At 34.6% G+C, this 13,217-nt stretch overlaps 2 protein-coding genes across 2 annotated transcripts; both read right to left on the bottom strand.

The window, feature by feature from the left end:
• Positions 1-819: 819 nt before the first annotated feature.
• On the bottom strand, positions 820-2,573 carry LOC110774962 (uncharacterized). Its single transcript, XM_021979561.2, has 3 exons — positions 2,416-2,573; positions 2,143-2,164; positions 820-960 (listed from the first exon to the last, which is right to left on the bottom strand). Exons 1-3 carry the CDS (start codon positions 2,571-2,573, stop codon positions 820-822), a joined length of 321 nt encoding a protein of 106 aa, XP_021835253.2.
• A 514-nt stretch (positions 2,574-3,087) lies between these two features.
• Positions 3,088-4,820, bottom strand: LOC110774963 (uncharacterized). Its single transcript, XM_021979562.2, has 3 exons — positions 4,660-4,820; positions 3,740-4,055; positions 3,088-3,447 (listed from the first exon to the last, which is right to left on the bottom strand). Exons 2-3 carry the CDS (start codon positions 4,052-4,054, stop codon positions 3,334-3,336), a joined length of 429 nt encoding a protein of 142 aa, XP_021835254.1. The 5' UTR covers position 4,055; positions 4,660-4,820; the 3' UTR covers positions 3,088-3,333.
• Between the last annotated feature and the right edge of the window lie 8,397 nt (positions 4,821-13,217).

A 13,217-nucleotide genomic window follows, 5' to 3' on the forward strand; every position in this document is an offset into this window, starting at 1 on the left:
TCATATAAATAAATTAAACCAATTGAGTTATTATTATTTACTTAACCACATATATTCACAACCATTAATCATCCATTAAAATTTGAAATTGGGAAATTGAACGGCAAAATACAGTCAATAATACTAACCTGACCCTTCTTTCTGATCCAGACTCCACCTTGCCGTCACTCAGTCCTCGAACCCTGCACCGTCGAATGCCCACCCTGATTCTGATCTCTATAAGCTTTTGGTCTACGCTCTTTCACACCCTCTCTTGCTTCCTATTTTAGTAAAAAAATTCAACAAATCAAAATCTCTCTTACTAAATCAAGCTCAACTCAAATCAGTGTCTGATGCAGGCTCAAATCAAATCAGTTTCTGATGCAGGCTCAAGTTAAATCTAAATAACAGTAATAACAAAATTGAACAATATAATTAAGTGCACTTAAATACCTGTCCAACTGCACTTAGTAGTATTACATCTGACTTTTATTGCTGCATCTATAACAAAACCAAAAAGAACAAATCATCAATTTCTCAACAAAAATGGAAATAAACTCAATTAATTGGAATAATTGGAGAGAGAAAGAAGGGATACATACAATACTCGTGAAAATATTTTTAATAACCATTATTTCTTCATCAACAACCCAGAAAGAACTTCCGAACCTAGACAAAATCAGGTTAGGCATGCATCCGACTTATCTGTGTACAAAGTACAAACATTATGATGATAATCAATCAAATCCAAATCTAACAGCTCTTTTAACTTCACCCTACACTCCCATCATCAACATAGCTTTTTCAATTTCCCAAGTCCACAAACAACACTCAGAATTTTTATGCAATGAGAGAAATTGAACCTGTTATAAGTGTGAGACGATCAAGCACTTCTCCAGCATTCTTGCTTGAGCTGTCCATGGCAGACATCCTAGCACCTTGCTCACTACATGCATTTTCCAATACAGCATTGTACAATACCTGAGAAAGATCAATTGACCAAAATCAATAGTCAATAAGATATCAATCAGGATTCAAAAACGGTTCAAGGAAATATAGGGGGATGTGAGGGTAATTCTTAAACACTCCAGACAAAGAGATCAACACAGCCATGTTCAAATGCAGAATTCTAGAACCTAATGCATGCTTCCTGAGTTCTTGATGCAGGTTGAACAAAAATATTAGTTGAATCTATGGCAACCTGGTTTTAGTTGAATCTAACACAAAGAATCAAAGAAAAAACAAAATCATGGACTTTTCGTTTGTGACTGTTTCAGCATGAGAACATGTCGGGAAATGAATTTTCAAGGTACACAAAACTCTATACGACAAAATCAGAGAATCAAATATACAGGTCATGCATAAGAACCAATTGGAAGTTTCCACATCCAAATCTTAATCCTGAATCAAGCTTCTCTGTAACTCAAAAAGATGTTATAAACCCTTTCAGCTATCTTATTTTCTTTAGCATTTTATGCAATTTTCCATAGATTTATCAATTGAACATCTATTTCCCACAGCTAGTAAAAAAAACATCATTGGATTCAGTTTCGTTTTATATAGTAATGACTAACGATCCATCAACTTGAGAATTTTTTTAGACATAACATGAATGCTTACACCAATGTTTTTTTTTATTACAATCCAGAAAATATTACAATCAAACTATTTAATATTCTAAGCAATATAAAAAAATGAATCCACCATTTAACGAACCAATTTTTAATCTAGATGCATCAAACGATCTTCCATATTTTAAGCAATATTAATGTTCTGAAGATGTTCCACAATTGTGAATCAGTATGACAATTTGATGAAGAAATTTGGTATTGAGGTTGATACAAACATCAAATAGTGGAACTATTTCAACCAAAATCAATACCAATATCTAACCTTATATTGGAGTACTATTCAATTTCATTAAAGCAATTACTATTTCAACCAACCAACTGTCAAATCCCATAAAAATAAAAATTCCCAAATTGGTAAAATTAAATTAGTAAAAACAAATTGGTAAAATTAAATCAAACGAAACTCACAGCGATTGTTGCTGCTGTTATTATTGTTGTTATTGTCGGAAAGTCGCCATCCCCGCCCTCGCTCCGCCGGTCCCTGCACCACCTCCGGAAAACCCAGACGTCATCTTTTTCTTCTTCTTCTCACCTTCCAATTGTTTGATTTGAAGCTAATACATTAGAAAACAGACAAAAGCAAAACTTATAAGGAATCCGAATCAGATTTCTTAAACCTATTAGGAATCCAAATCAGATTTCTAAAACCTAATCAAAAGCAAAACCTCGTAACGAAAATTGCCAAAACGAAAACAAAATAGTAATTAAAATCCTTAGTTTGTAAAATCGGGGTCGCAAATACAGAATCAAATCCAAAGAAACCACAACATTGATGGAAAAAAATTGAATTGATTATATGAATTACCTGAGATTGAGATCGAAGATGAGAGAGAAAACGGCACTAAGTATTGACAAATGGGGACGTTTTGTTGAACGTTTAAGGCGGCGAAAGCCATTGAAGAGCAGAAGAATTGGTTCTGCTTTTGGAGTGAGAGTTACGAAGGAGAGAGATTCGGAAGCCATGACCGTTTCTTTAATTTTCTTTATTTTTGGAGAGATTGAGGAATAACCGTAAAATGTAATGGCGAAAGAGCTGAGGGTATTTCTGTAAATCACATGGGGGACACGAAAAGTTAATTTACTTAAAAGCCCTCAGGAGTTGGCTTATATAATAGAGATGGTTACATGTCACATTCTAACCTATGGTTTCAGTTTTTAAATATAGATGAGATTATTTGGGTTGATATATTATCAGATTTAGGCTCTGTTCGATTTATTTTGACTTATTTCAAACAAAATAAGTTTAGATAAATTCAGATAATATAAATTCAGCAACAATAAGCTTTTATTCCTGACATTTTCACACACAAATAAGTTTTTTTCAGATTAAATAAGTTCTATAGTTCAAATACAATTAAGTTCAGATAATTTAAATTTTGTCAAAATAAATCCAATAGAACGGAGCCTAAGAACATCATATAGTGATATACCCTAAATCGAGGTTTTGCAGAGCTGATGAGCAGAATAATATCTTCCATACCTAGAAATCACAGTGTATTTTTTTTGCAAATTTAAAGAAAAGTGTAAATTTACACCACCACTAATTGTCTAATTGCAACAAACTTAATTACTTCGTATTAAGTAATAGACGACTAACAGTTTTAACAATTAGTCAACACCAAATGTCAAACCATCATATGATTCACATACATTCTTCCTTGTTAGCTACATAACCTTCACTATCTTCACTAAATTAACAGGTAAAAAGTTCTTCACATCTTCACTATTGTTGTCGTTGCATCTGGTTCATCTTCAATACCCTAAAGGTGTTCAACAATCCTCCTATGAAGATCAAGAAGCTTCCTACCACTCCAAACCACACCATAGAAGCTTGTCCCTACATGAATATGATACCAAAACCTCAGTTTTGATGCCATAATATTAAAAAATATACTAGTAATTTCACAACAAAAATATTAAAAAATAACATATCAAAGAAGAAGAAAAAAGGCATAACAATATAATTAAATCATGTCCCACAACTTGTTTTTGATGGTTTTTCATAGAATCATAATGTGTTCAAACTTATAAATCGTATCGTTTGGTGATGTATTGTTGTAAATCAAAATTAACATTTTAATACATGATTTATTTGTATTCCAAAAATAAAATGAATTGCTAAAACTGACCTGATTTGTGATCATGGATCCAAGTGAGAGTAGTGCCCCAACAAAACGAATAGTTGGAATTGCAGACTCAAGATCCATCAAAAGCTCTACTTTTGAAGACTGGTTACCAAATCCTATTATACTACATATCAAATCATATAGATTGATGAGCATAATGAGTAAAAATCCAACTGCGAGAGCAACATTCCCAACTTGCGACGTATTCGGGTTTGATGAAAACTGCGTTGTAAAACCATAGATTAGCATCAGGGAAGCCAGCAGGTACTGCACATGGAGGTAGCACTGCCCAAAACTTGCAAACTTCATCTTGTTCATCCTGCAATCGAAGTCATTTTCAAATAATGGTTTACTGGGTTTATCTCATATTCTGTAAAATCCCTAAAACTCATCCTTCAAAAACCCTAAATCGCAACAATCTGTCAATCCTACCAAATTACCCCAAATCAATTTTCGTCCAAAGTACCTAATGCAAGGCAATTAGGGGTCGCATTTATTTCTCAAAATTTAAACCTTCAAAATGGAAGCAATTGCGTATTCAACTAAACCCCCAAAAAAATTCGAGTGTAAATATGATAAAATCAACAAAAACCCCAGTCGTAATCAACCCATGAATTGCAATTCATATCTGATTTGAACATGTCAAATATTTAATGTGTTTATTTGATAATCTGTATAAACCCTAAAACTCTTCCTCCAAAACCCCTACAATTTTTCCCCAATCAATTCTCATAAAAAAATACCTAACGAAACGCAATTAGGGTCGAGCTTGTACTATTTCTCAACATTTCAACCAATCGGAAGCAATGGCGTATTCAACTGAACCCAAAATCCGAAAGAAAGAATATATCCGAGTTTGCATATGTTAAAACGCGAAAAAAAAACCTGAAATTGAAAGAAAAATAAGAAAAGCATTGATTTACCTTGAGTCTTGGGAGAGATTGTCGCTGGCTTCCAGTTTTATCGAAAAGTTTGAAAATCGTAAATCCTTTCCTCTCGTCTCTCAATATTGTCAGTTGAGTTTGAGCAGGAAGAGGTAAGCGAAACAAAGGCCGATTTAGATGAGGCTATATTTTTTCTCGTAAATATATAACAGGAAAATTACACAAATTCTTATTTACAATGGTTGTACAATAAATATTGTACACCGGAGTAAAAGTTAACTCAAAATGCTTAAAAGTTAAGCATATATATGTAAAAGTTATCTATTTTTCAGTGATAAATTTTTTCATTTTAGTAAAACTTATTTCTTCAAAATAACTAATGATGTATAAAATTAATCATTTAACCCTTTAAAATATTTATCTATCAATTTCTTTTTTACTAATATAAAAGTTAATCAAAACTAAGTTAAAGTTACAAAAAAAATGGTTAAAGTTATCTTGGTGTACAATAAATTTATTGTACACCTTGTGCGCACAAGACCTTTTGGGAAAATTATAGGTGGTATAATTCTATCAAGTGACTATGTTTTTTTTTTTGGGGGGGTGGAAAAGTGACTATGTTTTTATAGTTAACCTTTATATTAATAGAATGATTTTCGTAAATGATGCTTAAAGATATCAAAATTTGCAAAATACGTCTCTTTTCAAATATAATTCTATTGTCCACATCAGTATTAAATTCGGTCTAATATTTTTATAGGAGTCAATAAAAAATCGCCAATTCAATTAGCGGCTAACTAAGACAAATCACTAATTGAATAGTGGTTTGGTATAAGTTTCCCTTCATGCAACAAAAGACACAAATCCCATACAAAATTACATAACAAACAAACATTCCAAAGGAAATCGATTAATTTCTCTTGACGCTTGTGTGTTTGTAGCCGACCACTTAATCTCATCGTCACTATTCTACTTCCTCCCTGGTGCGTCGGCATAACCTCTCACCAGAAGCGGTGGTAGCAACAACAAAATTATGTGGTTTTGTAAATATTTGTTAAAAAGCTTATTTTAATTTGGGGGATTTGTTTGAATTTGATCAAGAACTCGTAATTATGGTTGAATTTGATCAAGAACTTGAAATTGTTGTTATAGATTTTGCTTCTCCGCCTTTTTTGTTGTTCTTGTTGACTTGTTGGTGATGGTAATGGTAGATTGGTACTTTTGCGGAGTTGTAGGGCCGCAGTTATTTTTTTCCTCTGCTTATTGTTCTTTCCAATACAAGTATTATTTGCATATTTTTTCGGGATTTGTTTTTTTTTTAGTTTTATAGTGAAACCGCCGATTTAATTTGTGGTTTTATAATGCATTAAACCGACAATTGAGTTGGCGGTTTAGAGAAGAACCGATTTTTTTTTCTTCAAAGTACCCGATGATGTGGACTACCAGATTGGGAATTATATTGAAAAGGGACACATTTTGGGAATTTCAGTATCTTTAAGCATTATCTACGGAAATCGCTCATATTAATAAGGGTTAATTATATAATAATACTTGTTGACAATATACTCAGCCGTTGCTGATGTATTACTAAAACGCGATATTATTTATTTGTAAGTCATTTTTTGTACAGTCACTATACAAAGCCTAATAACTGATGGAGACCATTAATTCTTGCTTGGACAACAAGTTTGTGGTCGTTCATCGCTTGCCTACTAATAAATTTAATACTACGTTGTAACGCCCCGACCTCTAAATCACTTATTAAAGCATAATAAGCAGCAGAATTAACCTAATTTGGTCGGGACATTACCTGCCGTAATTCCGTTTTGGAAATTACAAGGCAACATCATACATAAGCCATAAAAACCTCCAATTTAATATCATAATCCTTTATATTCTCAAAATAAAAGTACATAACTTACTAAAAGTCTTTAATTAAACTATTATAACTTTAAGCATAAACTAGGTGAGTGAAATTCCTCGCCTCTACTCGTTTCCATCGATCCCCGCAGTACCTAAAATGGAAAACAAAACGGTGAGCCGAAGACTCAGTAACGACTACCCTAGCAACGTAAATTCATTTCAACTCATTTTATTTAATAACACAGGGAGAACAGAATAAGTAAAACATTTAATAAAACATCATATTCAATTCATTCATAATCTTTTAATGAAAACATCATTCATAAACTTTTAATGAACATGCTAGTTGTCGGCAAGTACGAACCGTGAAGGAATTCTCCACTGGGCCTGGGCCCATAAGAGCCTGGGCTCATCGTAACATGGGGCCTGGGCCCTGAGCCTGGGCTCATAAACCATGGGAGCCTGGGCTCGTAATCCATGGGTGGACAGGTGTCCGTGGTGCATGCATGACCGGTAGATAGGAAGATGGTAGTTTATATACCGCCAGACAAACCAGGTCTTTCACTTTCATTTTATCATGTTTTATGTATTTTTACTAAGCCTTGGCTTGTATTTCAGTTCGAAATAACATAACTCATTTAGCTCATAAAACATCATTTTGATCCTGGGATCAATAAACATATTATTTCTTTCAAAGCATTGCATAAACATAATTTTATGAGAAAACTCAATCAAATCATATTATAATAAACAATTCAAACAAATCATATTTCATCCCACAATCCATAAAACATTTAATTCATAAATTCAATCATAACGTCATAATTTCATAAATCATATTTATAAGGGGATTGCGGGTACTAGCAATAGCCGTTACCTCAATTCCATGATTGCTAGGCCTTTTCCTTGGTTCGTTCGTCCTGAGCTCCTAGTTCGATTTCTTTCAAAGTATCAAATTTTTTGAATTAATATTAAATCGACAAACAATCTAAAATCGATATTTTATAAATATTAAGTTTATAAATAATGAATTTATAAATAACGAATTTTAATTAAAGACATAATTTCATAATTTAACGAAAATATTATTAAACGAAATTTCAATCGAAATATTTATATATATTCCATAAATCGATTTTCATGAAAATAATATTTAAATTTCACTTTGATAAATAAGGTAGTAATTAGTAGAATCGATATTCGATAATTAAACCTGAAAAATAATAACAATTTAATTAATAAATATTTATACCATAAAAATTTTAAAACATAAAAATTAATAATTAGAAAAATCTGAAATTGACTCTTTAGTTTCCAACTTATCCAAAAGCCCAAATTGAAATGGCCCAACTCTATTATAGGTTTAAGGAAAACCAAAGTTTCAAAAGGAAACTTGGTTTGGTTTTCTGGAAAGAAAGGCGTCGAACAGGGGAGGGGGTGCTCGAGACAGAAGGGCAAGAAGAGGAGGAGAGGAGAGGAGGGAGGGCGGCTGAGCTGGGCGGTGCAGCCACGCAAACCCGCGCCAAAGGCGAAGGTGGTGGTGATTGTTTGCGGCGGCGCGAGGAGAAAGGGGAACGAGTTCGTGAACAGGGGAGGCACGAAGGGGAGGAGAGAGATGGGGGAGGAATAAGGTGGCTGGGCTGGGCGGCGCATCACCGCGAACCGCGCCTGGAGGCGACGGTGGTGAACGGTGGTTTGCGGCGACGGAGTTGTGAGAGGAGGGTGGTGAGTGTGCGAAACAGAGAGGGAAAACAGGGGAATTTGCGGTCGTAACTTGAGGCAGTTCTGGGCGGAGGGAGGGAAGCTCGCCGGGGATTTGAGGCGGAGGTTGGTTGATAGAGTGATGGGGTGGCTGGAGGTGGTGGTGTGAGATGGTGGTGGTGTGCTGGCGGGGTCGGGAAAGGGAGAGAGGCAGGGGAGAGAGGCAGGGAAGCGACGAGGAGAAGGGGAGGGAGGACAACGGGGGTACAATGGTGGTGCTGAGATGGTGGAGGGGATGTTGATTGGTGGTGGTTTCAGTGGCAGCAGCCACTGAGGGTGGTGGTGGTTCGACAGAGAAGAGAATGGGAGGGATGATTGAAATTGTATTTTGTTTTTTTTTGTTGTTCAAATCCCATCTCAATTTTCTGGTTTTTGAAGACATGTAGATTGAAGAAGAAGCTGTAGTACTTGGAGCCCAAGGAAATGAACTTGGACTGAATTAGGGAGAAAGAGGAGTCAAGAAAGTAAGAAAATTTTCTGCTCATTGACTTGGTTGACACGTGAAAGAGGAGTAGAAGAGAGTTGTGTATTTTGGCTTTGAGTGTGCATGAGCATTTTCATAATTTTTAGAATAGGTAAAATTTTAGATTTTAGTTGTTATTTTAAGAAACTACTAAAAATAGAAATGTTTAGCTAAATTAATTCTTTATATAAAAAAAATATATCGTTAATGAAAAATAAATTTAGTTTCCGAATAAAAATAAGAACGTTAAATAATTACTTTAGTTTCCGAATAAAATAAATTTAGAAATCCGAAAATAATTAAAATTTAAAAAGTTCGTTAAGCTCGTAAATATGAAAATTAAATTATAAACTGAAAAATAAATCGTGTAGCAATATTAAAAATTCAAGTGAAATAAAACTTTGTTAATTAAAATAAAGTTCGAATTTAGGATTTAAAACGATTTAAGCTAAATAAAAATAATTAAGCATAATTAATCGAGTTTTAAAAATTCGGGGTATTACATTCTTACCCCCTTAGAAAAAGTTTTGTCCTCGAAACTTGAAAATTAGATTTATAAAATGTTTGTTGAAAATTGAAAACCCTCGAATAAAAGTATGATGTTTTATTTTAAAACCAAGATCTCAAAATTTTATTTCAATCTCGACAATGTCTAGCCTTCATTCCGCCATCATCTTTTAGGACTCCGCTTCAACTCAAGACCTAGAATCGAAGAGTAAAGAATGCAAAAGGGGCAAAATTATATATTGATCCTAAATCGTCATTAGGGTCAATTACATTTCGCCATCGTCTTTCGTATCTCCACTTGATTTCATATAATAGGATCGAGGAGCAAAGAACATAAAAGGGGCAAACTTGTTAGCATAGACTAGGCTCCTATTTTACTTTGCGAGATCCTGTTTGAAAATATTTTCCAACAAAAATAGTAGTTTTTAACGAAAAATTATAATTCTGAAAATATATGTATATATAATGAAAATAAATATTTATCTATCAATTACAATACTCCAATAGTTGTAAAAGTTATTTATTATAATAATAATAATCTCGTACTCTGAGCTCGGGAGAACTTCCATTGGAGACGGCTTCCATGTATAACCATTAGTTATTATCAACACAATCATGCCAGCGTAAACATAATCCATAAAGCATATCATAAAGAAATAATTCTTAATTGAAACGTGCACAATTAACATAAGCATAATATTCATATACTAGTGATGGTAACACATCTTAGTTTGAGACTCAATTAGAGCATATCGCTTCCAAAATTTTCATCATTAATTAACCTTATTCATACAACATCGTGATTCGTAAATCATATCGTTTTTAGGCGAATAATATTTCGTTTCCATTTGCTATTGGCTCCTTTGCTGCAGGAATCTTGTCGTTGGCTTTCTTTATTCGATACGTTTTGATTTCGAACCCCGATCTTTTCTTCTACGTTGAATAACTTCGTCGACTATGTTCGTTGTAGGGGTTCCATTCCAATCACGTGGCTAGAAATATATCATTAGACATACGACTTCGTTACTTATCCATAATATTTTAAATCAATGAATCTCGTATTATGCAGATAACGCTAAGCCATCAAGTGTGCCTTTATTTAGAAACAATCTAGCTCATAGAAAACTCAGTTCAGACTACCTGGTCCTATAGACATGTCATTTTGTCGATTCTCTACTCTCAACTCCATTGTATTCCTCAATCATTCATAATCCTTTTCGAATTTCATAACATTCATTGATATCATCAACCTGATGGACAGAATTCTCGATAACCTATTTCAATACTTTATATGCAACCTCAATTCCATGTTCTCGCCATAAATCGTACTTTTCCTCAAAACATTTTTGCAAAACCTTACATTCTCTGGTTCAACTTCCTTTATGGAGATTATCAAGCATCCTTTTAGATAAACACACAAAAATAATCCCTATTAAAGACGCGGAAAGGTAAACCAAGAATACCATCAACCTCACTGACATACTAATTCCTGATTACTTGTTTTGGTATAATTCTCAGAACTTCATGTGTACATTCAATTTTATCTTTTCACCATAAATCATATTCTTTCATAACTTTTAAAAGTTCTAGCTTAGTTTCCTTAACATATATGTGAAGGAAATAATGCCCTTGGTCCAAGTATGCATTCTATGTTAAGTCTAATAAATGCGGTTCAGTATTAATTAACAAGTTAATAATTCAGTGAGATCAAGTGAGCTGAATGCCTAGCTAGAGGCCGCTTCAGTTCAAGTGGAATTAATGATATTAATCCACAGCTTACTCTTGACTGAACCCGTAGGGTCACACAAATAGTACGTAAACGGATCAAGTATTTAATGGCATTAAATACTCCATCTATGAATATTCGGAATCGACGGATCTTGGTTTCAGTGGGAGCTGAGATCGTCACAGGCAAGAAATGAATACTCCGGAAACGATGATATTACCGGAAACGGAAATATGGATCGTATCGGATATATAAATATTATCCAAGTCGTAGATGTTGCCGGAAACGGAAACATGGTACGTATCGGAAAATATTATCGGAAATGGAAATATTGCCAGAATCGGAAATATTGCCGGAAACGGAAATATTGTCAGAATCGGAAATATTATCGGAATCGGAAAATAATTCCGGAAACGGAAATATTAAATATTTGTTCGAAACGGAAATTAATTCCGGAATCGGAAATATTAAATATTGTTCGTATCGGAAATGAATTCCGGAATCGGAAATTTAATCGGAAGCGTATCGTACGAATAAGCATCGGACGAGGCCTGCCCGACGAGGGCCCAGCACGAAGCCAGGCCATCGCCCAGCAAGCCAAAGCGCGCCACACGAACAGCCAAGGCCACGCCAGGCCCAGCGCAAGGCCAGACCCAGCAGGCCATGGCAGCGCGCGCAGGAGCTACGTGGGCTTGTAGCTCGCGTAGGCCTCGCTGCGTGGGCTGTTGCTCGCACGCACGGCATGGGCGGCCCATCGTGGCTGCCGTGTGTGTGTGCGTAAGTGTTTGTGTTCATGCACGATTCCTAAAACGTGCAGAGTTCGGTTAATGATTAAATTCCTAATTCTATTTGATAAATTAATTAATTAGAGTTCTTGTAGGATTCTAGGTTTAATTAATTTGTATCTGACTAGGATTTCAATTCCCTTTCCATACCCCTATAAATATGTGGCCTGGGTTCACAATTTATGACGAGTTTTGAAAGTATTCAAAGTGAGTTTTTGAGAGAAAAATTCAATCACACATCTTGCTCAGAAGTGCCGAAAATTCTAGTACCTTAAGGGCGATTCTAGTTGGTCAATCTTAAGGCGGATCCGGACGTGCTGTGGACTATCTACGGAGGGACGACACTTGGAGTCCTAAATACTTGTTCTTGCTCGGTTCGGGCGCAGCTAGGGAGGGCACGCAACAAAGAGTATGCATCTAAATTATGCTATATGATTATGTGTAAATAATATGTAATCCTGGGTTAATGGTTGTTTCCGCATGATTTATGTAATATCATATGTATCATAACCTAACAGTGGTATCACGAGCCCCTTATTATTTTCATAATCTAATTTGCATAAACATGGTTAAATATTACAAATTTGCAAGAATTAAAAGGGGTGATTAATTTTCGTAATTGTTAATTAATTGCAAATTGCGTTTATTTAATTATACGTACGCAGTTTTTCGGCAGTTTCTTCGTTACTCATCCAAATCGAGTGATTTTTGTGTCAATTCCGCATGTAAAAGGCATTCTAAAATTTTGACAAGAACAGTGTTTTTCTGCCGAACCCAGAATTCTCAAATTCGAAGCCTAACTATGACTTTTCGAAGGCTTTAGTTTTTCGAATGCAAAATTTCGTAAATTTAAGATGTTAAATTAAATATTTGCGATTCTTGTTGATAAATCTTGAATTTTTGATTGACCTACTGTATATGTTTAACAAGTTTGAATGCCTAGCCTTGTTAATTATGCAATCTAATTTGTAATTATGATTAATTTGTTGAAAATTAGAATAATTTAGAATTAATTTGATTTTCATAATTAATTATAATTTAATTAGAAACCTATGATTAAAAACCACCATAAAAATTGTAAATTTATGATAAATTTTAAATTTTTATGACCTAGACTTGAATCCATGACAATCGGAAATCAATTGGATAATAAATTTTCGATTTTTCGCCCTAAAATTATGAAATTAATATTATTTATTAATTTGTCATTAATTTTAAATATAAATTTTAAATTTTTATGCGATTCGTTCATAAAACTTGCACGCACAAAGCAATGGACGCTTCGTGTTACCCTTAAGGGGTGTTGTACAGTGCGGGCATGCGACGACGAGCAAGGGAGCTCGTCTCCCGTGCGGCACGAATGCAATGAGCAAGGGCGTAGTGCACGAGCACAAGGCAGCAGCCCTGCCTTGTGTCGTGGGCCACGAGCTATGAACAAATGGGCATGGGCGAAAGGCAAGCCAAGGCAGTCGCGTGTGGGCAGCAAGCGAGC

Source organism: Spinacia oleracea, chromosome 2 (genome assembly GCF_020520425.1).
Source record: "Spinacia oleracea cultivar Varoflay chromosome 2, BTI_SOV_V1, whole genome shotgun sequence".
NCBI classification, from domain to species: domain Eukaryota; kingdom Viridiplantae; phylum Streptophyta; class Magnoliopsida; order Caryophyllales; family Amaranthaceae; genus Spinacia; species Spinacia oleracea.